This window comes from Polyodon spathula, chromosome 12 (genome assembly GCF_017654505.1).
Source record: "Polyodon spathula isolate WHYD16114869_AA chromosome 12, ASM1765450v1, whole genome shotgun sequence".
Taxonomy (NCBI): domain Eukaryota; kingdom Metazoa; phylum Chordata; class Actinopteri; order Acipenseriformes; family Polyodontidae; genus Polyodon; species Polyodon spathula.
The window spans coordinates 1,805,551-1,825,667 of record NC_054545.1 but is presented as its reverse complement, the minus strand read 5'-3'; the positions used below and the strand labels follow the sequence as shown (position 1 = coordinate 1,825,667).

The following is a 20,117-nucleotide window of genomic DNA, read 5'->3' as shown; positions in this document are numbered from 1 at the left end:
GCGCGTGGTGTTTGTATACTCTGTGGCGCGTGGTGTTTGTATACTCTGTGGCGTGGTGTTTGTATACTCTGTGGCGCGGTGTTTGTATACTCTGTGGCGCGGTGTTTGTATACTCTGTGGCGTGGTGTTTGTATACTCTGTGGCGCGGTGTTTGTATACTCTGTGGCGTGGTGTTTGTATACCCTGTGGCGTGGTGTTTGTATACCCTGTGGCGTGGTGTTTGTATACTCTGTGGCGTGGTGTTTGTATACTCTGGTGTTTGTATACTCTGTGGCGCGGTGGCGTGGCGTGGTGTTTGTATACTCTGTGGCGTGGTGTTTGTATACTCTGTGGCGTGGTGTTTGTATACTCTGGCGTGGTGTTTGTATACTCTGTGGCGTGGTGTTTGTATACTCTGCTGCGTGGTGTTTGTATACTCTGGTGCGGTGTTTGTATACTCTGTGGCGTGGTGTTTGTATACTCTGTGGCGCGGTGTTTGTATACTCTGTGGCGCGGTGTTTGCATACTCTGTGGCGCGGTGTTTGTATACTCTGGCGCGGTGTTTGTATACTCTGTGGCGCGGTGTTTGTATACTCTGTGGCGCGGTGTTTGTATACTCTGGCGCGGTGTTTGTATACTCTGTGGCGTGATGTTTGTATACTCTGTGGCGCGGTGTTTGTATTCTCTGTGGCGCGGTGTTTGTATTCTCTGTGGCGCAGTGTTTGTATACTCTGTGGCGCGGTGTTTGTATACTCTGTGGCGCGGTGTTTGTATACCCTGTGGCGTGGTGTTTGTATACTCTGTAGTAGCGTGACAAGGTTAATTACAAGTGGATCCATATCAATGACTGATAAGGGCTTTCATTTGACCATTCTGATGCTCAAAAGTTTAACAAGACTCGTATGAGGTACCGATTAGCATGGCTAATCATGCTGGTAGTAAAACCTGGAATGTTAGTCACACTGCTGTGCAGTAGGAGTCTTATTGCCACCCCTGGTATACGGGACCCTTCTAATACCCAGCTTTCTGTTTCCCCGAGGAGCTGGATTCCCTGTTCCTGCAATGGAGTCCCCGGACTGGGGCAGCCCGAGCTGTGTGGACCCTGAGGGGTCGCCAGGTAAGAATACTGTGGCATCGCTGCTGGGCTTTCTGTTGGGGTGGCTTGTTTACTGTTGTGTCCCTCAGTCCTCTTTTCTTATTACATTGTATTGGGGTTTAACTCTTATTTCAGGTAGATGTTTCTTGCAGTAGCATTTTCCGTGGCAGTAAGGTAGCTGATTCCACTGTTGCCCATAGCTGCGCAGAACCCTTCTTAATATAACCCAAACCCACTGCACTTTCTGTATACAATAGAGGTATCTATCTTTCTTCAGCCCTGATGTTAAAGTCCTGGCAGCAGTCTTCTGGGGCTTCTTTCTGGCAGTAGAGTTTGTACTGGTAATAGGAAAGCCCCAGAAAGACTTTTCTACTGGTTCCAGTCACTCTGCTTGTTTTATAGTTTTCACAAAATCACTTAAATGAATTCTCAGTATATCTCCTGGTGTGCAATAGGATCCATTGCTGGTTTTATTGTGAGTTTAGTGAGACACACTAAGCTTGTTACCTGTACTAATCAAGCTCGTAATAAAACCTGGACTGGGTAAAACTGCTGTACAACAGGAGTCTCCTATTCATCCATGCATTGTGCTCCACACTGTTAAACAGGGGCTTGGGAATGTTCTAACCTCCCTCGCTGCATGGTAACAGCTTGCTATGAATCACACCGCTGTCTGTCCCCTCAGGTTTGCAGGACTTTGTCTCTCGGCTGTCCCTGCCCCCTAGCCCTGGCCCCAGCCTCCCTGAGCAGGACAGTGTGACTCAGCGGCTTGCTTACTTCTGCAGGGTAAGCAGGGAAACTGGCGCCATTCCAGCTCAAATACAGAGGCCGTGCCGGGGCCGAAACACACAGCGGTACATGCCTGCCATGCTGGCATTGGATATCACACATGCACAGTCCCAATGCAGCGCTGTCACATCACAGACGCAGTCCCAATGCAGCGCTGTCACATCACACACGTGCAGTCACAATGCAGCGCTGTCACATCACACACACAGTCACAATGCAGCGCTCTCACATCACACACGCAGTCACAATGCAGCGCTGTCACATCACACACGCACAGTCACAATGCAGGGCTCTCACATCACACACGCACAGTCACAATGCAGCGCTGTCACATCACACACGCACAGTCACAATGCAGCGCTCTCACATCACACACGCACAGTCACAATGCAGCGCTGTCACATCACACACGCACAGTCACAATGCAGCGCTGTCACATCACACACGCGCAGTCACAATGCAGCGCTGTCACATCACACACGCGCAGTCACAATGCAGCGCTCTCACATCACACACGCACAGTCCCAATGCAGCGCTGTCACATCACACACGCGCAGTCACAATGCAGCGCTCTCACATCACACACGCAGTCACAATGCAGCGCTCTCACACCACACACGCACAGTCACAATGCAGCGCTCTCACACCACACACGCGCAGTCACAATGCAGCGCTCTCACATCACACACGCACAGTCACAATGCAGCGCTCTCACATCACACACGCGCAGTCACAATGCAGCGCTCTCACATCACACACGCGCAGTCACAATGCAGCGCTCTCACATCACACACGCACAGTCACAATGCAGCGCTCTCACATCACACACGCGCAGTCACAATGCAGCGCTGTCACATCACACACGCGCAGTCACAATGCAGCGCTGTCACATCACACACGCACAGTCACAATGCAGCGCTGTCACATCACACACGCACAGTCACAATGCAGCGCTGTCACATCACACACGCAGTCACAATGCAGCGCTGTCACATCACACACGCAGTCACAATGCAGCGCTGTCACATCACACACGCACAGTCACAATGCAGCGCTGTCACATCACACACGCACAGTCACAATGCAGCGCTCTCACATCACACACGCACAGTCACAATGCAGCGCTGTCACATCACACACGCACAGTCACAATGCAGCGCTCTCACATCACACACGCACAGTCACAATGCAGCGCTCTCACATCACACACGCACAGTCACAATGCAGCGCTGTCACATCACACACGCACAGTCACAATGCAGCGCTCTCACATCACACACGCAGTCACAATGCAGCGCTGTCACATCACACACGCAGTCACAATGCAGCGCTGTCACATCACACACGCAGTCACAATGTCACAATGCAGCGCTCTCACATCACACACGCAGTCACAATGCAGCGCTGTCACATCACACACGCAGTCACAATGCAGCGCTCTCACATCACACACACAGTCACAATGCAGCGCTCTCACATCACACACGCAGTCACAATGCAGCGCTCTCACATCACACACGCAGTCACAATGCAGCGCTCTCACATCACACACGCAGTCACAATGCAGCGCTCTCACATCACACACGCACAGTCACAATGCAGCGCTCTCACATCACACACGCAGTCACAATGCAGCGCTCTCACATCACACACGCACAGTCACAATGCAGCGCTGTCACATCACACACGCACAGTCACAATGCAGCGCTCTCACATCACACACGCACAGTCACAATGCAGCGCTGTCACATCACACACGCACAGTCACAATGCAGCGCTCTCACATCACACACGCAGTCACAATGCAGCGCTGTCACATCACACACAGTCACAATGCAGCGCTCTCACATCACACACGCAGTCACAATGCAGCGCTGTCACATCACACACGCACAGTCACAATGCAGCGCTCTCACATCACACACGCACAGTCACAATGCAGCGCTCTCACATCACACACGCACAGTCCCAATGCAGCGCTGTCACATTACACACGCACAGTCACAATGCAGCGCTCTCACATCACACGCGCGCAGTCACAATGCAGCGCTCTCACATCACACGTGCGCAGTCACAATGCAGCGCTGTCACATCACACACGTGCAGTCACAATGCAGCGCTGTCACATCACACACGCGCAGTCACAATGCAGCGCTGTCACATCACACACGCGCAGTCACAATGCAGCGCTGTCACATCACACACGCACAGTCACAATGCAGCGCTGTCACATCACATCACGCAGTCACAATGCAGCGCTCTCACATCACGCACAGTCACAATGCAGCGCTCTCACATCACACACACACATCTCGCTCCCCCTGTTCTAACGCTGCAGTTCCTCTCCCCCCTGCAGGAGGCAGCACTGCTGGGTATCTCCCCACTCTGTGAGGAGGACAGCTTTGGCAGCCCCCTGTCGTCACGGCAACCAGACCTCTGGGCACTGGTGACCTGCGCCTGTTCCCTGCTGCAGCTCTACCACGAGACCAGTGCCAAACTGGGAACATTGGAGAACCAGTGGAAGAAAACCAGCAGCGAGAGAGACTACCTGAAGAGCTGCCAGACCAAACTGCAGGTACCAAGCAGGGGACCTGGGTTCAAGACAACAGGGCGGCAAGGTGTTTCTGTTCTGTGTTTGTGTGCATTCTGAGAGCACAATACTAATACTCGCAGGATTACACCTGTGATGATTCTGTGATAGGACTCCGCAGTCTGTGTTGAGCCTCCTGTTTGTGTGCAGGGACAGCTGGATTACGCTGAGCACGAGATCGCCGCCCTGCAGGCCAGAGAGAGGCAGCTGGTCGGCCAGAGCAGGAGCCTGCAGAGCCTGGTGAAGAGCGAGAAGGAGGAGGTGGGGTTCAACCTTCAACTGATGGAAGAATTCTTAACTGATATTGAACCCTTTCCTACTTTAAATTTTAATAGTAGATGAAAACACAAGTAGTTTTGGACACATAATAAATGTATTTAACTTGTTTCCCTTTGCTTTGTAGGATGTGGGGGAAATGGCATCCAGCTCACATGAGGCTGTCATGTGTTTGTATCTCATGTATGTCCCCATGGAAAGACTAGAAGAGAGCTTTTAGGTTTTTTTTTTTAATCTGTCCCCATATGAGGTCGCCTTGCGTGAAAGGGTTCTTTGTGTTTTTAAAAACCCTTTGCTTCTGTTTTGGCCCCTGATGTAGTCCTGCACTTGTTTCTTGTCTCCTCTCCAACTCGTCCCTGCAGAACGTGAAGCTGCAGAGCGTGGTCGCGAGCCGGGCCACACAGCACAGCCACGAGATGAAACGCAAGGAGCAGCAGCTGGGAAAGATGAAGGAGAAACTGAGCGACAAGAAGGACCGGCGCTGCAGTGAGTGGGAAACACCCTTGCACCCTCCCACGCATACTCCCACCTTCCCTCGCGGTCTCCCACCCCCGCACAAGCTCCCCCGCGGTCTCCCACTACCCGCGCACGCTCCCACCCCCGCGGTCTCTCACCCCCGCGGTCTCACACACCCTCTCTCCCTCCTCAGCCATAGACATTCTGAACCCTGTGGGCAGATCAGACGGGAGGAGAGCCACCTGGAGGACCGGGAGGACTGAGTGCAAGTGAGCCACTCTAGCACTGCTGTGTGTGTCTGTGGCAGGGCTTGGTTGATATGCAGTAAGAACACGGCAGCACACTGCCCCCTCTAGTGGAAACTAGCAGGCACTGCAAGCACACATAGTCAACCTGTAGGGACTCGGTGTGTCAGCAGCTGTGGCCAACAGTTTTGCATCATCTACTATTAAGATTAAGAGAATTTATTAAAAAAATAATAATAATCTGAACACGTTTTGGTATTTTATTTAACAACATATAATCAAAAACTACGAAATGATACCCCAAAGGTCATAGGTCAGGAAGCCATAATAGTAGTACAGTATTTCACATGGATTTTGAAATGCCACATTTTTCAGTGTGTCCATTTTTCATTAAGTAGATAGAAAACTACAAAGCGATATGCAATTCAGTGTGTTACCGTAGCATTATTCAGCAGGTTTTGTTCGAAGCAAAGCTAGTTAATTCTACAGGGTGATGCAAAACTTTTGGCCATGGCTGTGCATCAGTGTCACTGCCCCAGCTTGCCATGCTGGTGTGCACTAAAGCAGGGTTATAATCACCTCTAGCCTTGCATTTGCACCATCTTCACCCTCGGGAGGCTTGGAGACACCTCATGGGCTTATATATGGAACAAAACTGCATTCACTCAGAAGCCACGACTACACCTAAGTGTAGCATTGTGTACCAATTTGTGAGATAAAACCGTGTTACTGCTCCCCCTCCCCCCCCCCACACGACTTGGCTTCTCCCCCCTCTCTGCTGCCCCCTGCAGGAAGGACGAGGAGATGTTCCGCAGCCTCATCATCTCCCTGGAGAGGCAGCTGAAGGAGGCTGTGCTGGAGAGCCTGGAGCTAAAGGGAGTGCTGGAGCAGCTGAGGAGAGACATGAGCAGAGTGCTGAGAGACAGGGAGAGCAGTGTCGGGGTGAGGAGGGACAGGGAGAGCGGTGTGGGGGTGAGGAGGGACAGGGAGAGCGATGTGGGGGTGAGGAGAGACAGGGAGAGCGGTGTGGGGGTGAGGAGGGACAGGGAGAGCGATGTGGGGGTGAGGAGGGACAGGGAGAGCGGTGTGGGGGTGAGGAGGGACAGGGAGAGCGATGTGGGGGTGAGGAGGGACAGGGAGAGCGGTGTGGGGGTGAGGAGGGACAGGGAGAGCGGTGTGGGGGTGAGGAGGGACAGGGAGAGCGATGTGGCGGTGAGGAGGGACAGAGAGAGCGATGTGGGGGTGAGGAGGGACAGGGAGAGCGGTGTGGGGGTGAGGAGAGAGGGGGGGTACAGGAGAGAGATTGGACGGGGGGAGAGAGACCCCTCTATTTGTCATGTCTGTTCTCTATCTATCAGGTGCTGCTGGAAGAGGAGGAAGGGGAGGGGCTAAGCAGAGAAGAGCTCAACCAGTCACAGGCAGTGGCCCGGGATCAGCTGACCCACAGCGTGCGACAGCAGTGGCGCAGCCTGAAGAGGAGAGTGGAGGAGCTGGGAGGACTGGGAGCACTGGCTGCCAGGCAGGGTAATCGCAGGGGAGCAGGGTTGGGGTTAGTTCCAATTCCTTTGACAAATTGGGGGTGGTTTGTTGATGGTCTCCTCCCCCCTCCAGCTCCCCTGTCGGCCCCCCTGGGTGGGACGGACCAGGAGAAGGAGATGGCTCGGCTGCAGGTGGAGATCGAGCAGAGCCGGGAGCTCATCAGCATGCAGCAGGATCTCCTGCAGGTACAGACACCCTCCCCTCGGTGTGTCTCTGCCCTCTCGCTGTCTATATCTCCTCTTTCTCTCTGTTCAGGAGGGCCCCTGTCTCTCCCCTCCTCTTTCTCTGTGTTTAGGGGTGGTGTTTCTCTGTCTTCAGGAGGGAGCCCTGTCTCTCCCCTCCTCTTTCTCTGTGTTTAGGGGTGGTGTTTCTCTGTCTTCAGGAGGGAGCCCTGTCTCTCCCCTCCTCTTTCTCTGTGTTTAGGGGTGGTGTTTCTCTGTCTTCAGGAGGGAGCCCTGTCTCTCCCCTCCTCTTGTCTCTGTGTTTAGGGGTGGTGTTTCTCTGTCTTCAGGAGGGAGCCCTGTCTCTCCCCTCCTCTTGTCTCTGTTTAGGGGTGGTGTTTCTCTGTCTTCAGGAGGGAGCCCTGTCTCTCCCCTCCTCGTTGCGGGACTCCTATATCCTGGAAGAGTGTGAGAGGATGAGGGAGCAGTGGGAGATGTTTCAGGAGCAGAAGAGTCGATTCGAGAGGGAGAGGAGGAGCTTCACTGAGGCAGCCATCAGACTGGGGCACGAGGTAACACCATGTCTGTCTGCCAGTCTCTCTGTCTGTCTCTGTCTGGCAGTCTGATGCCTGCGTGCCTCTGTTTTGTTTCCAGAGGAAGCGTTTCGATGAGGAGCGGGCGTCTCTCCTGCAGCAGCAGTTCTTCAACCTCTCCCCCTTCCAGGATCAGAGAGAAGCTCCACGCTGGAACAAACGAGCCCCCTGCAGCCAGCCCTGTGAGTGACAGGGAGGACAGAGAGACTGCGCGGTGACCCCTGGATGTGTCTTGTCTGTGTGGTGTTTGACTGGCTGCGTCTCAGATGTGTGTGTGTCTCTGCTGGGTTGTGATCGCAGTGTGTGTGTGTCTCTCTGCTGGGTTGTACTCTGTGTATGTGTGTGTCTCTGCTGGGTTGTGATCGCAGTGTGTGTGTGTGTCTCTTCTGGGTTGTACTCTGTGTATGTGTGTGTCTCTGCTGGGTTGTGATCTCTGTGTATGTTTCTCTGCTGGGTTGTAATCTGTGTGTGTGTATGTGTGTGTGTGTCTCTCTCTGCTGGGTTGTAATCTGTGTGCGTGTATGTGGCAGCTGGTGTGGCATTGTGTGTGTGTGTTTATGACTCTCCTGTTTCTCATCTCTCTGCAGCTCCAGAGCAGGAGTCTCATCGGCAAGGGGTCTCTGTCCCAACTCTGCACCTGCCTGCTAGCTCCCAGACCCCTGTATCCGGGTTTAAGTATGGCTTGCCAGGGAGGGTGTCCACCCCCAGCACTGCTGAGCTATACCGCTCCCTGAGTCTCATTCACCAGCCCAGGTACAAACACACACTGTAGACACACCTGAACCCCAGTCTCTACCTGCACTGTGTCCCTGCAGCGCTGAGCCCCATTCACCAGCCCGGGTCACCACATAGTCACACTGCACACACAGCGAGCCCCAGTCCTTGGAGACTTCCAGTTGAAGGATCTCTTGTATTAAATTCAGCACAGTTGAGTGTTTAATAGATGAACCTCGATCTCAGCCAGCTCCGTGTCCAGACGTGCACTGCTCACACTCCTTCAGGAGCTGCTGGTCCAGCCCAGGACCTGTGCTTTCAGTTAAACACAGCCCTCTCTCGCTCTCTCTCTCTCGCTCCTCTCTGCAGACCGGGCACAGTGATGGACACGGGGAGCCAGGTGGCCGCAGACACACCCTGGAGGAACAAGGGGCGACTGAACCCCCCTCCACACATGGACTGCTCCTTCTGACTCCCTACCCTGTGCAACACATGGACCAGACCGGGAGTCAGTTAGAATTGTATTTCCAGTCCCAGCAGCTTTGCTCACTGCAGTTCTGATCACAAATACAAATTGAACCAAAGTTATTCTGTGTTAGCAAAGCAGATTGTATGTCTAAATATGTTTATTGTGTACAGATATTAATAAAGTGCTAGTCTGTTGTAATGCAGCTTTGTTCATTTCAAATGTGTGTAATGCTGAGTTTACTGGAGATGCATTGTTGACATTAAAATTGATTCCAATACCCCTGCTTGGTAGCTGCAGTTTGGTCTGGCAGTTCTTCACAAAGTGATTACAAACATTACAAAATGATTTACATAAAAATAAAAAATCTCCACATTACTAAAAACTAGGAAAAGCAAAGGTGTTTTTAGCAGTGCTTTGCATTTCTCAAAAAAATGAGCGCCTCTCTCAACTTGTGCCAATGAGTCGTAAAGTGGAGGAGCATTATTTCAGAAACTCTGACCTCCCAGTGACACGCCTGGGCGAGGGAACAGCCAGCACCCCCCAGAGTGACACGCCTGGGCGAGGGAACAGCCAGCACCCCCCAGAGTGACACCCCTGGGCGAGGGAACAGCCAGCACCCCCCAGAGTGACACGCCTGGGTGAGGGAACAGCCAGCACCCCCCAGAGTGACACGCCTGGGTGAAGGGAACAGCCAGCACCCCCCAGAGTGACACGCCTGGGTGAGGGAACAGCCAGCACCCCCCAGAGTGAAGGGAACAGCCAGCACCCCCCAGAGTGACACGCCTGGGTGAAGGGAACAGCCAGCACCCCCCAGAGTGACACGCCTGGTTAAGGGAAAAGAGATGCAGCAAGTCCAGTATACATTGAGGGGAAGTTCTCTGGATAGCCTTGAAGGTCAATAGAAGGTATCAAATGAAACGTTTCCAAGACAATGTAATAAGATGAGTTGGTAGTAAAGATGACTTGGATTACAGAGGAGGGTTTTCAGTAGAAAAGGAGGGTGTGCCAGCAGTGAGCAGTGACAGTACACCCACATCTTGTCTATGCCCTTCAGGTACTCGATCCTCCTCTCCAAAGCCTGGATCTTTCTCTTGGCATGGCCCTGCTTGCGGCATTCAGCCTCCAGAGCGGGTGAGGTGCAGCCCAGCTCTGTGTCCTCCACCTGGGCCAGCTTCTCCTGCAGCAGGGTCTGGACGTCCTGGCAGCTCTGCAGGAAGGACTTGACATCAGTCTCAGTGTGTGTGTGTGTGTCTCAGTCTCTGTTTCTGTTTCAGGGCCTCAGTGTGTGTGTGTGTCTCAGTCTCTGTTTCAGGGTCTCAGTGTGTGTGTATGTGTCTCAGTCTCTGTTTCAGGGTCTCAGTGTGTGTGTGTGTGTGTCTCAGTGTGTGTGTGTGTCTCAGTCTCTGTTTCAGGGTCTCAGTGTGTGTGTATGTGTCTCAGTCTCTGTTTCAGGAGTATCAGTGGTGTGTGTCAGTGTTCTCAGGTCTCAGTGGGTTCAGTCTCAGTCTGTTTACAGGGTGTGTGTAGTCAAGTATCTGTTTCAGAGCAAGTCTTCAGTGTCTCAGTGTGTGTGTGTGTGTCTCAGTCTCTGTGTGTCTGTGTGTGTGTGTGTGTGTGTGTCTCAGTCTCTGTTTCAGGGTCTCAGTGTGTGTGTGTGTGTCTCAGTCTCTGTTTCAGGGTCTCAGTGTGTGTGTGTGTGTGTGTGTCTCATTACATTGAAAAATGCCAAGCACTCACCAACAGTCAAGCTTTGCATTTTCTAGCAAATATCTAAATATTTTTTGTAAAGCAATCATGCTTTCATGTCATCTCTTTCTCATTCAGCTCTTTGTTTTGCAGTTAACCAGTTACAATATAGAGCTGTATAAACTATACATGAAGGTTTTTTTGGGGTGCTAAAGGCCGAAGATCTAAATAAAAAGCAGAAGAATGTTTTAATGAATACTGCAGACACAGCAACATGCAAGGGAACTGTGTGGAGGATCCGAGTATCAGCACACCCTTGTGCAACATTCTGTACGCCAGCGCCCTTGAAAACTTCACAGTGCAAACATCTTCACAAGCAGCAAAAAAACAAAGCTGATGGTAGCCCTGCTGGCAGAGAGTCTAGAATCCAGTCTTAATGGGTTTCAATCCTGTCTTACCTGGGTTTCAACAAGCCCTCTTCCTGGACAATTCAACACTGTATTCGCATCAACCTGCAAACAAAAAAGACACAAGAAAACACAGACTTGCTCGTTCCCTCTCTCTTTGCTGTCTCACTGTCTCTTAAATACAGACCAAACAGAACTGAGACGAGGAGGGGGAGGAGAGACAGAACAACCTTTTGAAAAGCGTTTACCACCCCCCCCTCCCTCTCTCACCTGACATTTACAACCACCCCCCCCTCCCTCTCTCACCTGACATTTACAACCGCCCCCCCCTCCCTCTCTCACCTGACATTTACAACCGACATTTACAACCCCCGCCCCTCCCTCTCTCACCTGACATTTACAACCGCCCCGCCCGTCCCTCTCTCACCTGACATTTACAACCCCCGCCCCTCCCTCTCTCACCTGACATTTACAACCGCCCCGCCCGTCCCTCTCTCACCTGACATTTACAACCGCCCCCCCCTCCCTCTCTCACCTGACATTTACAACCGCCCCGCCCGTCCCTCTCTCACCTGACATTTACAACCGCCCCCCCCTCCCTCTCTCACCTGACATTTACAACCGCCCCCCCTCCCTCTCTCACCTGACATTTACAACCCCCCCCCCTCCCTCTCTCACCTGACATTTACAACCCCCGCCCCTCCCTCTCTCACCTGACATTTACAACCCCCGCCCCTCCCTCTCTCACCTGACATTTACAACCGCCCCCCCCTCCCTCTCTCACCTGACATTTACAACCGCCCCGCCCGTCCCTCTCTCACCTGACATTTACAACCGCCCCGCCCGTCCCTCTCTCACCTGACATTTACAACCCCCGCCCCTCCCTCTCTCACCTGACATTTACAACCGCCCCCCCCCCTCCTCTCTCAACCGCCCCCCCCTCCCTCTCTCACCTGACATTTACAACCGCCCCGCCCCTCCCTCTCTCACCTGACATTTACAACCGCCCCCCCCTCCCTCTCTCACCTGACATTTACAACCACGCCCCCTCCCTCTCTCACCTGACATTTACAACCACGCCCCCTCCCTCTCTCACCTGACATTTACAACCCCCGCCCCTCCCTCTCTCACCTGACATTTACAACCGCCCCCCCTCCCTCTCTCACCTGACATTTACAACCGCCCCCCCTCCCTCTCTCACCTGACATTTACAACCGCCCCGCCCCTCCCTCTCTCACCTGACATTTACAACCGCCCGCCCCTCCCTCTCTCACCTGACATTTACAACCGCCCCCCCCTCCCTCTCTCACCTGACATTTACAACCACGCCCCCTCCCTCTCTCACCTGACATTTACAACCGCCCCGCCCGTCCCTCTCTCACCTGACATTTACAACCGCCCCGCCCGTCCCTCTCTCACCTGACATTTACAACCGCCCCCCCGTCCCTCTCTCACCTGACATTTACAACCGCCCCGCCCCTCCCTCTCTCACCTGACATTTACAACCGCCCCGCCCGTCCCTCTCTCACCTGACATTTACAACCGCCCCGCCCGTCCCTCTCTCACCTGACATTTACAACCGCCCCCCCCTCCCTCTCTCACCTGACATTTACAACCACCCCCCCTCCCTCTCTCACCTGACATTTACAACCCCCGCCCCTCCCTCTCTCACCTGACATTTACAACCGCCCCCCCCTCCCTCTCTCACCTGACATTTACAACCGCCCCCCCTCCCTCTCTCACCTGACATTTACAACCGCCCCCCCCGTCCCTCTCTCACCTGACATTTACAACCGCCCCGCCCGTCCCTCTCTCACCTGACATTTACAACCACCGCCCCTCCCTCTCTCACCTGACATTTACAACCACGCCCCCTCCCTCTCTCACCTGACATTTACAACCACGCCCCCTCCCTCTCTCACCTGACATTTACAACCACGCCCCCTCCCTCTCTCACCTGACATTTACAACCACGCCCCCTCCCTCTCTCACCTGACATTTACAACCCCCCCCCCTCCCTCTCTCACCTGACATTTACAACCCCGCCCGTCCCTCCTCTCTCTGACTGACATTTACAACCGGGGCGGGGGAGGGAGAGAGTGGACTGTACATTGGGGCGGGGAGGGAGCCCCTGTAATCTTGGCACGGGGGAGGGAGAGAGTTGCAACAACCGCCCCCTCCCTCTTCTCTAACCGACACATTTACAACATGTTAGTGGGGGGGATTAGGGCTGAGCGTGGAACCTGTAAAATGTCTGGCACTGGGGTTTACAACCCGGAGTCATTTACAACCGCCCCGCCCCCCCCCTCTCTCACCTGACATTTACAACCGCCCCGCCCGTCCCTCTCTCACCTGACATTTACAACCGCCCCCCCCTCCCTCTCTCACCTGACATTTACAACCGCCCCCCCCTCCCTCTCTCACCTGACATTTACAACCGCCCCCCCCTCCCTCTCTCACCTGACATTTACAACCGCCCCCCCCTCCCTCTCTCACCTGACATTTACAACCGCCCCCTCCCTCTCTCACCTGACATTTACAACCGCCCCGCCCGTCCCTCTCTCACCTGACATTTACAACCGCCCCGCCCCTCCCTCTCTCACCTGACATTTACAACCGCCCCCCCCTCCCTCTCTCACCTGACATTTACAACCGCCCCGCCCCTCCCTCTCTCACCTGACATTTACAACCGCCCCGCCCGTCCCTCTCTCACCTGACATTTACAACCGCCCCGCCCGTCCCTCTCTCACCTGACATTTACAACCGCCCCGCCCGTCCCTCTCTCACCTGACATTTACAACCGCCCCGCCCGTCCCTCTCTCACCTGACATTTACAACCCCCGCCCCTCCCTCTCTCACCTGACATTTACAACCGCCCCGCCCTCCCTCTCTCACCTGACATTTACAACCCCCCCCCCCGTCCCTCTCTCACCTGACATTTACAACCGCCCCCCCCGTCCCTCTCTCACCTGACATTTACAACCGCCCCCCCCGTCCCTCTCTCACCTGACATTTACAACCGCCCCCCCCTCCCTCTCTCACCTGACATTTACAACCGCCCCCCCCTCCCTCTCTCACCTGACATTTACAACCGCCCCGCCCGTCCCTCTCTCACCTGACATTTACAACCGCCCCGCCCGTCCCTCTCTCACCTGACATTTACAACCGCCCCGCCCGTCCCTCTCTCACCTGACATTTACAACCGCCCCCCCCTCCCTCTCTCACCTGACATTTACAACCCGCCCCCCCCTCCCTCTCTCACCTGACATTTACAACCGCCCCCCCCTCCCTCTCTCACCTGACATTTACAACCGCCCCCCCCTCCCTCTCTCACCTGACATTTACAACCGCCCCGCCCCTCCCTCTCTCACCTGACATTTACAACCGCCCCCCCCTCCCTCTCTCACCTGACATTTACAACCACGCCCCCTCCCTCTCTCACCTGACATTTACAACCCCCGCCCCCTCCCTCTCTCACCTGACATTTACAACCCCCCGCCCCTCCCTCTCTCACCTGACATTTACAACCGCCCCGCCCGTCCCCCTCTCACCTGACATTTACAACCGCCCCGCCCTCCCTCTCTCACCTGACATTTACAACCACCCCCCCCTCCCTCTCTCACCTGACATTTACAACCACCCGCCCCTCCCTCTCTCACCTGACATTTACAACCCCCCGCCCGTCCCTCTCTCACCTGACATTTACAACCCCCGCCCCTCCCTCTCTCACCTGACATTTACAACCCCCGCCCCTCCCTCTCTCACCTGACATTTACAACCCCCGCCCCTCCCTCTCTCACCTGACATTTACAACCGCCCCCCCCTCCCTCTCTCACCTGACATTTACAACCCCCCGCCCCTCCCTCTCTCACCTGACATTTACAACCGCCCCCCCGTCCCTCTCTCACCTGACATTTACAACCGCCCCCCCCGTCCCTCTCTCACCTGACATTTACAACCGCCCCCCCCTCCCTCTCTCACCTGACATTTACAACCGCCCCGCCCGTCCCTCTCTCACCTGACATTTACAACCGCCCCGCCCCTCCCTCTCTCACCTGACATTTACAACCGCCCCGCCCCTCCCTCTCTCACCTGACATTTACAACCGCCCCGCCCGTCCCTCTCTCACCTGACATTTACAACCACGCCGCCCGTCCCTCTCTCACCTGACATTTACAACCACGCCCCCCGTCCCTCTCTCACCTGACATTTACAACCGCCCCCCCCGTCCCTCTCTCACCTGACATTTACAACCACCCCCCCTCCCTCTCTCACCTGACATTTACAACCACGCCCCCTCCCTCTCTCACCTGACATTTACAACCACGCCCCCTCCCTCTCTCACCTGACATTTACAACCACCCCCCCTCCCTCTCTCACCTGACATTTACAACCGCGCCCCCTCCCTCTCTCACCTGACATTTACAACCACGCCCCCTCCCTCTCTCACCTGACATTTACAACCACGCCCCCTCCCTCTCTCACCTGACATTTACAACCCCCCGCCCCTCCCTCTCTCACCTGACATTTACAACCCCCCCCCCTCCCTCTCTCACCTGACATTTACAACCGCCCCCCCCTCCCTCTCTCACCTGACATTTACAACCGCCCCCCCCTCCCTCTCTCACCTGACATTTACAACCGCCCCGCCCGTCCCTCTCTCACCTGACATTTACAACCGCCCCGCCCGTCCCTCTCTCACCTGACATTTACAACCGCCCCGCCCGTCCCTCTCTCACCTGACATTTACAACCGCCCCGCCCGTCCCTCTCTCACCTGACATTTACAACCGCCCCGCCCGTCCCTCTCTCACCTGACATTTACAACCGCCCCGCCCGTCCCTCTCTCACCTGACATTTACAACCGCCCCGCCCGTCCCTCTCTCACCTGACATTTACAACCGCCCCGCCCGTCCCTCTCTCACCTGACATTTACAACCGCCCCGCCCGTCCCTCTCTCACCTGACATTTACAACCGCCCCGCCCGTCCCTCTCTCACCTGACATTTACAACCGCCCCGCCCGTCCCTCTCTCACCTGACATTTACAACCGCCCCGCCCGTCCCTCTCTCACCTGACATTTACAACCGCCCCGCCCGTCCCTCTCTCACCTGACATTTACAACCGCCCCGCCCGTCCCTCTCTCACCTGACATTTACAACCGCCCCGCCCGTCCCTCTCTCACCTGACATTTACAACCGCCCCGCCCGTCCCTCTCTCACCTGACATTTACAACCCCCGCCCCTCCCTCTCTCACCTGACATTTACAACCGCCCCGCCCGTCCCTCTCTCACCTGACATTTACAACCGCCCCCCCTCCCCCTCTCACGAGTCGGGGGAGGTCAGCACGTGGCCCGGGGCCTGTCTGACAGTTGGTGGACCGCTGGCGCGAGTGGCCTTTAGGTGGACTGTTGGGTGATGCGGGGGTGCGGGTAGCGCGTGGCCTGTAAATGTTACAACCGCACGCGGATTGGCTTCACCTGGGAGGGGGCATTGTGAGTGGACTGTCCCTCTCGACCGGGGGGGGCGGGCATGAGGGGGAGCCGAGCTCGGGCACCTCATCCGTTGACATGACGAGAGGTGCCTGTTCTTGACCCTGTGGCCGGGTTCAGGGATTACACGGGACGGGCAGAGGGAGTGGCCTGTACCGGCCGGAGTGGCCTGTCACTGTTGTTGGCGGGGGCACATTACACAACCGCCCCCCCCGGGCTGCGATTAGTTGGCTCTATCACCTGACAGTTTGTAACAAAACCCGCCGGGGGGGGAGCGCTAGTGGCCTGTCCTGACATAAGGACTGTTGGGGGCCGGGGGGGGACGGCGAGTGGGACCTGTCCCTCTGTGGGCGGGGGGGCGGGCGCTTTACAAACAGGCCTGTCCCTGTTGCGCCCGTCTCGTCACCGCACATTGGACATTTACAACCGCCCGAGCCCATCCCTCTCCTGTCCTGGGGGTAGGGGGGGTAGGGAGCACCGTGGATGTCCTGTTGGCGGGGGGGGGCATGGCAAATCGCCCCCGACATTTACAACCGCCCCCCCCCCCCTCCCTCTCTCACCTGACATTTACAACCCCCGCCCCTCCCTCTCTCACCTGACATTTACAACCGCCCCCCCCTCCCTCTCTCACCTGACATTTACAACCGCCCCCCCCTCCCTCTCTCACCTGACATTTACAACCGCCCCGCCCCTCCCTCTCTCACCTGACATTTACAACCGCCCCCCCCTCCCTCTCTCACCTGACATTTACAACCGCCCCCCCGTCCCTCTCTCACCTGACATTTACAACCCCCGCCCCTCCCTCTCTCACCTGACATTTACAACCACCCCCCCCTCCCTCTCTCACCTGACATTTACAACCGCCCCGCCCGTCCCTCTCTCACCTGACATTTACAACCGCCCCGCCCGTCCCTCTCTCACCTGACATTTACAACCGCCCCCCCCTCCCTCTCTCACCTGACATTTACAACCGCCCCCCCCTCCCTCTCTCACCTGACATTTACAACCGCCCCCCCCGTCCCTCTCTCACCTGACATTTACAACCGCCCCGCCCGTCCCTCTCTCACCTGACATTTACAACCCCCGCCCCTCCCTCTCTCACCTGACATTTACAACCGCCCCGCCCGTCCCTCTCTCACCTGACATTTACAACCGCCCGCCCCTCCCTCTCTCACCTGACATTTACAACCCCCGCCCCTCCCTCTCTCACCTGACATTTACAACCACGCCCCCTCCCTCTCTCACCTGACATTTACAACCACCCCCCCTCCCTCTCTCACCTGACATTTACAACCGCGCCCCCCGTCCCTCTCTCACCTGACATTTACAACCGCCCCGCCCGTCCCTCTCTCACCTGACATTTACAACCGCCCCGCCCGTCCCTCTCTCACCTGACATTTACAACCGCCCCCCCCTCCCTCTCTCACCTGACATTTACAACCGCCCCGCCCCTCCCTCTCTCACCTGACATTTACAACCGCCCCCCCCTCCCTCTCTCACCTGACATTTACAACCGCCCCCCCCTCCCTCTCTCACCTGACATTTACAACCACGCCCCCCTCCCTCTCTCACCTGACATTTACAACCACGCCGCCCTCCCTCTCTCACCTGACATTTACAACCGCCCCCCCCTCCCTCTCTCACCTGACATTTACAACCACCCCCCCTCCCTCTCTCACCTGACATTTACAACCGCGCCCCCTCCCTCTCTCACCTGACATTTACAACCACCCGCCCCTCCCTCTCTCACCTGACATTTACAACCCCCGCCCCTCCCTCTCTCACCTGACATTTACAACCCCCGCCCCTCCCTCTCTCACCTGACATTTACAACCGCCCGCCCCTCCCTCTCTCACCTGACATTTACAACCGCCCCGCCCCTCCCTCTCTCACCTGACATTTACAACCGCCCCGCCCGTCCCTCTCTCACCTGACATTTACAACCGCCCCGCCCGTCCCTCTCTCACCTGACATTTACAACCGCCCCGCCCGTCCCTCTCTCACCTGACATTTACAACCGCCCCGCCCGTCCCTCTCTCACCTGACATTTACAACCGCCCCGCCCGTCCCTCTCTCACCTGACATTTACAACCGCCCCCCCCTCCCTCTCTCACCTGACATTTACAACCGCCCCCCCCTCCCTCTCTCACCTGACATTTACAACCGCCCCGCCCGTCCCTCTCTCACCTGACATTTACAACCCCCGCCCCTCCCTCTCTCACCTGACATTTACAACCGCCCGCCCCTCCCTCTCTCACCTGACATTTACAACCCCCCCCCCTCCCTCTCTCACCTGACATTTACAACCCCCGCCCCTCCCTCTCTCACCTGACATTTACAACCGCCCCGCCCCTCCCTCTCTCACCTGACATTTACAACCACGCCGCCCTCCCTCTCTCACCTGACATTTACAACCGCCCCGCCCGTCCCTCTCTCACCTGACATTTACAACCGCCCCGCCCGTCCCTCTCTCACCTGACATTTACAACCGCCCCGCCCGTCCCTCTCTCACCTGACATTTACAACCGCCCCGCCCGTCCCTCTCTCACCTGACATTTACAACCGCCCCGCCCGTCCCTCTCTCACCTGACATTTACAACCGCCCCGCCCGTCCCTCTCTCACCTGACATTTACAACCGCCCCGCCCGTCCCTCTCTCACCTGACATTTACAACCGCCCCGCCCGTCCCTCTCTCACCTGACATTTACAACCGCCCCCCCTCCCTCTCTCACCTGACATTTACAACCGCCCCGCCCGTCCCTCTCTCACCTGACATTTACAACCGCCCCGCCCGTCCCTCTCTCACCTGACATTTACAACCGCCCCCCCCTCCCTCTCTCACCTGACATTTACAACCGCCCCGCCCGTCCCTCTCTCACCTGACATTTACAACCGCCCCCCCTCCCTCTCTCACCTGACATTTACAACCACGCCCCCTCCCTCTCTCACCTGACATTTACAACCGCCCCCCCCTCCCTCTCTCACCTGACATTTACAACCGCCCCCCCCTCCCTCTCTCACCTGACATTTACAACCGCCCGCCCCTCCCTCTCTCACCTGACATTTACAACCGCCCGCCCCTCCCTCTCTCACCTGACATTTACAACCGCCCCGCCCTCCCTCTCTCACCTGACATTTACAACCGCCCCGCCCCTCCCTCTCTCACCTGACATTTACAACCGCCCCCCCGTCCCTCTCTCACCTGACATTTACAACCGCCCCGCCCGTCCCTCTCTCACCTGACATTTACAACCGCCCCGCCCGTCCCTCTCTCACCTGACATTTACAACCCCCGCCCCTCCCTCTCTCACCTGACATTTACAACCGCCCCCCCCTCCCTCTCTCACCTGACATTTACAACCCCCGCCCCTCCCTCTCTCACCTGACATTTACAACCGCCCGCCCCTCCCTCTCTCACCTGACATTTACAACCGCCCCCCCCTCCCTCTCTCACCTGACATTTACAACCCCCGCCCCTCCCTCTCTCACCTGACATTTACAACCGCCCCCCCCTCCCTCTCTCACCTGACATTTACAACCGCCCCCCCCTCCCTCTCTCACCTGACATTTACAACCGCCCCGCCCGTCCCTCTCTCACCTGACATTTACAACCGCCCCCCCCTCCCT

At 56.2% G+C, this 20,117-nt stretch overlaps 1 protein-coding gene across 1 annotated transcript in view; it reads left to right on the top strand.

Annotated features, from left to right (window-relative positions):
• Positions 1-9,637, top strand: part of LOC121324291 (afadin- and alpha-actinin-binding protein A-like) — a 10,849-nt gene extending 1,212 nt beyond the window's left edge. Inside the window, exons 2-14 of the mRNA XM_041266002.1 lie at positions 1,022-1,096; positions 1,761-1,861; positions 4,221-4,439; positions 4,605-4,715; positions 5,093-5,216; positions 5,380-5,455; positions 6,223-6,643; positions 6,727-6,955; positions 7,043-7,155; positions 7,545-7,703; positions 7,786-7,906; positions 8,312-8,477; positions 8,808-9,637. Coding sequence (XP_041121936.1) covers positions 1,042-1,096; positions 1,761-1,861; positions 4,221-4,439; positions 4,605-4,715; positions 5,093-5,216; positions 5,380-5,455; positions 6,223-6,643; positions 6,727-6,955; positions 7,043-7,155; positions 7,545-7,703; positions 7,786-7,906; positions 8,312-8,477; positions 8,808-8,910 — 1,998 coding nt within the window. The 5' untranslated portion in view covers positions 1,022-1,041 and the 3' untranslated portion in view covers positions 8,911-9,637. The remainder of the gene's footprint in view (positions 1-1,021; positions 1,097-1,760; positions 1,862-4,220; positions 4,440-4,604; positions 4,716-5,092; positions 5,217-5,379; positions 5,456-6,222; positions 6,644-6,726; positions 6,956-7,042; positions 7,156-7,544; positions 7,704-7,785; positions 7,907-8,311; positions 8,478-8,807) is intronic.
• The last annotated feature ends 10,480 nt before the right edge of the window (positions 9,638-20,117 follow it).